Source organism: Momordica charantia (genome assembly GCF_013281855.1).
Source record: "Momordica charantia cultivar OHB3-1 chromosome 8 unlocalized genomic scaffold, Mcharantia_2.0 BLBB01000008.1, whole genome shotgun sequence".
Taxonomy (NCBI): domain Eukaryota; kingdom Viridiplantae; phylum Streptophyta; class Magnoliopsida; order Cucurbitales; family Cucurbitaceae; genus Momordica; species Momordica charantia.
This window is the reverse complement of record NW_028275166.1, coordinates 10,658,842-10,662,701: the sequence shown is the minus strand read 5'-3', so window position 1 is coordinate 10,662,701 and position 3,860 is coordinate 10,658,842. Positions and strand designations below refer to the sequence as shown.

Sequence of the window (3,860 nt, the reverse complement as noted above, 5' to 3'; positions counted from 1 at the left end):
AAACAATCGTTTTTATGCTTCTATTAACATCATAAACCTATATTAGACATAAAATATAAGTTATGACTACCATAACTGCAGAATAGCCATAACACTTAGCTACGTCAAAACCAAACTACGTCAAAACCAGTATTTCATAAGTACATGCATCAAATATGTAGCTACACTTCTATTAACATGACGAGCAACTCAAATGCTCCTGACACTTTAATTTACTAACAAACTTTTATTAGACATAATATATGCTATGACTATTATAAACTTATATTAGACATAATATAAACTATGACTACCATAACTGCAGGATAGCCACAACACCAAGCTACTTCAAAACCAGTATTTCATAAGTATACAAATTCATATCGATATAACGTAAGTCTTGACTACCATAACTGCAGGATAGTCACAACAATTCAAATCACATCAAGTCCAATATCTATTATAAAGTACCATAGTTAAAATAATAGAGATAATAGAGTTGTCATTCTAAAAAGTACCAACTTACTTTTTTCTTAAACCAAGTAGGAAATTCTAATTGTTGTCTCTTGTGCAAATCACCATGACCGTTTGATTGAAGAAGACTCATATGCTCCCTAAACATGAAACATATCTTAATTTCATCATAATGTCAAAATCTAGTATTAGAGTTGTACTAGAATAGATACGTACTCAAGGTTAATGTGAACGATGCATGAGGCTTCACACGCCTGCCTCCAATTTCTTGTATATGAAGTTCTTTTCTAATTTTCAAGTTTGCTAAATCCTCACGAGCTTTAATGGTATCCTTAGTTTCCCATCAATATTAAGTATAGTACCAACCAAATTATCACAAATGTTTTTCTCAATATGCATCACATCAAGTTTATGACGTAACATAAGATTTTTCCAATATGGAAGATCAAAGAAGATACTTCTTTTACTCCAATTGTGCTTGTTAGCTAATCGCTTACGTTTGTTATCAGATACCATTGTAGGATGCTTGCTCAACGTAGGGAAACTCAATGAATTCAATTGATTTATAATATCTTGTCCAGTTAACAACTTCGGGGCTAATCTATTCTTGTTGCCCATCGTGTTGCCTACTCCTACGCCATGTATGTGTTTGAGGTAAATATGGACGATGTCCCATCAAACAAATTTTGCTTTTCAATCTCATTGAACTCGAATCATCGTTGCAAACTGGACATGCCTTATATGCTTGCTCAAATTTTGCTTTTCGTCCACAATAGAGCTGTATGGAGCTGGAAGAAAGATGCACTAAAACTATCATAGGTGCGAATATCATTCACCCACAACTCATTCAACTCATCTATTAAGGGCTGTAAATAAATATCAATCTCTTTACCAGGAGACCTTAGCCCAGGGATGAGTAGAGATAAAAAAATAGATGATTCTTTCAAGCACTTCCAAGGAGGCAAATTATATGGAATGAGCATAACTGGCCATATACTGTACGATAAGCTCATATTTCCAAAAGGGTTAAAACCATCTGAAGAAAGCGCCAATCTCACATTATGAGCATCTGCAGCAAAAAGAGGGTACTTTCTATCAAAGTGTTTTCAACCTTCAGCATCAGCAGGATGTCGAAGTATTCCTTCAGTTTCACACCTTTTGTCTTTATGCCACCTCATATCCTCAGCAGTATGTTTTGAAACATATAATCTCTGCAACCTTCCCTTCAATGGAAAATATCTCAGGACCTTGTGGGGAATTTTTTTTCCTGCATCGTTCAATAATTGGAGTAACATATCAAATGATTTATCACTCCAATGATTAAGAACTTTAGTATGCATAAGCTTAACTAAAAAATTAAACGATGTATACTTTGAGCATCCTGGATACAACTCTTCGTTAACATCGCGAAATATTTCAGAAAAAATATTATTCGTCTTCTGCTGCTCACTGGATTCTCCGGAAATGTCTTCAAACACTGGACCATTTAAATCATTCATCATTTGCAGCATCTCATTATCATTGACCACATGTGTCACTTGATCCATACGATTCCCACCATCTGGTCTATTATTTCTAACAGAATCTGAAAATGTTGCTCCAAGAAACCTTGATCCAGGTCTTAAGAATGAAGAAAGATCTACCTTTTCTCCATGGAATGTCCATCTACTATATGTCGGAGACATACCATATTTGAATAAATGACACTCTACATCATTCAAATTATTCCTTAGGACATTTAAACAATTTGAACAAGGACATCTTGTTTTTCCTTCTTCATACAAATAATTCTTAGCGACTTCAATAAAATTGCTAACGCCATTAGAATATTGACTAGATCTCCGATCTTTCAAAGTTATCCAAGTACGATCCATAGCAATGTTTTCTATAAAAACATATAGCTTATAGTTAATAACCTAACTCTAAATTTGATTTAACTAAAACTAATGTGAATTATAACTAAAAACGGTATCGAGACATATTGTCACATCAAAAACTACATAATCAAAACATCAAATCAAATTCAAATAAGTCTCACAAGAACATAAACACCAAATTCATATATATAATCTTCATAATCCATGTCTAACATAAAATTTATAAAAAAAACACTTCTGAATTCATATCCAACACAAACTTCAAACTCATAAACTTCATAATCAAAACTAAGTGTTAATCAATATCCAAAACTACACTTCAATTTCCATCACGCAACTAAGTGCTATGACAAAATCCAACAATTCAAAGCATCAAATAAGAATCGAATAACTCACATCACTTCATTGCAATATTAATTCCATTTTTACTCCCACAAACTACATCAAAATCAACTTCAGCAACATCCAATACAACAAACATTCAATTGACGTCATAATTAGTACACAAACACTTCATTACTAAATTCCAATTCAGATCCATAATGTATGTTTCTACAAAAAATGTTGAAAACATCGATAATTTTGAAGCGAACCTTGGGATGGTGATGCTTACAGCAGCCGACAAGGATGGACAGTAGCCACAAAACTCACGGAGCAAGGCACGACGAACCAAAACTGAAATGAGAAAATATATGAATCATAAACTTAATCGAGCGATATTTTGACAAAAGCATTCATTCGAGGAGGAGAAGAAGCTTACTTTTTGTAAGATTGAAGGGGAACACAACAAAACCCCCAATATTCCCACGGCCAAACTTCAAAATCTATCACCAAACTCCATTTTAGAATAATCATCAAAATAAAATATATAAACTTTACAATCCATAGTCAACATAAACTTCAAAATAAGAAACTAGAGAATCCATATCCAACATAAACTATACAGTCCTTACCTCCCATAGAATGTTGATGAATAAAAAACATAATTAGAATCATAAATGCCTTTCAAAAGGCAAAACAAGAACTCTACTTCTATTAGCTCAATGACTTGCACATACCAAATCAAAACACCCCACATAAATTTCTATTTAAAATAGGATTCATAAATCTAAACAACCCACATTTTAACTCATTCCAAAATCAAATCCTAAACCATCCAAAAGTGAAAATACAACTTAAGGGAGAGATTAAAACACCCCAAATTTTAACTCATTCCAAAATCAAATCCTAAACCATCCAAAAGTGAAAATACCAAATCAAAACACCCCACATAAATTTCTATTTAAAATAGGATTCATAAATCTAGACAATCCACATCTTAACTCATTCCAAAATCAAATCCTAAACCATCCAAAAGTGAAAATACAACTAACACCTCACATTTTAACTCATTCCAAAATCAAATCCTAATCAAAACAACCCACATAAATTTCTATTTAAAAAAGGATTCATAAATCTAAACAACCCACATTTTAACTCATTCCAAAATGAAATCCTAAACCATCCAAAAGTGAAAATACAACTAACACC

The 3,860-nt window shown here is 32.6% G+C and overlaps 1 protein-coding gene across 1 annotated transcript; it reads right to left on the bottom strand.

The window, feature by feature from the left end:
- Window positions 1-1,202: 1,202 nt before the first annotated feature.
- Window positions 1,203-2,327, bottom strand: LOC148209498 (uncharacterized). Its single transcript, XM_088128122.1, has 2 exons — window positions 1,877-2,327; window positions 1,203-1,525 (listed from the first exon to the last, which is right to left on the bottom strand). Exons 1-2 carry the CDS (start codon window positions 2,325-2,327, stop codon window positions 1,203-1,205), a joined length of 774 nt encoding a protein of 257 aa, XP_087984248.1.
- Between the last annotated feature and the right edge of the window lie 1,533 nt (window positions 2,328-3,860).

Coding starts and splice junctions, on each gene's coding strand:
- LOC148209498 (XM_088128122.1), bottom strand. CDS start 2,327: ATGGATCGTACTTGGATAACTTTGAAAGATCGGAGATCTAGTCAATAT. Junction 1,526..1,876: donor GCAGAAGACGAATAATATTT/TTTCTGAAATAT, acceptor CTCTTTTTGCTG/CAGATGCTCATAATGTGAGA.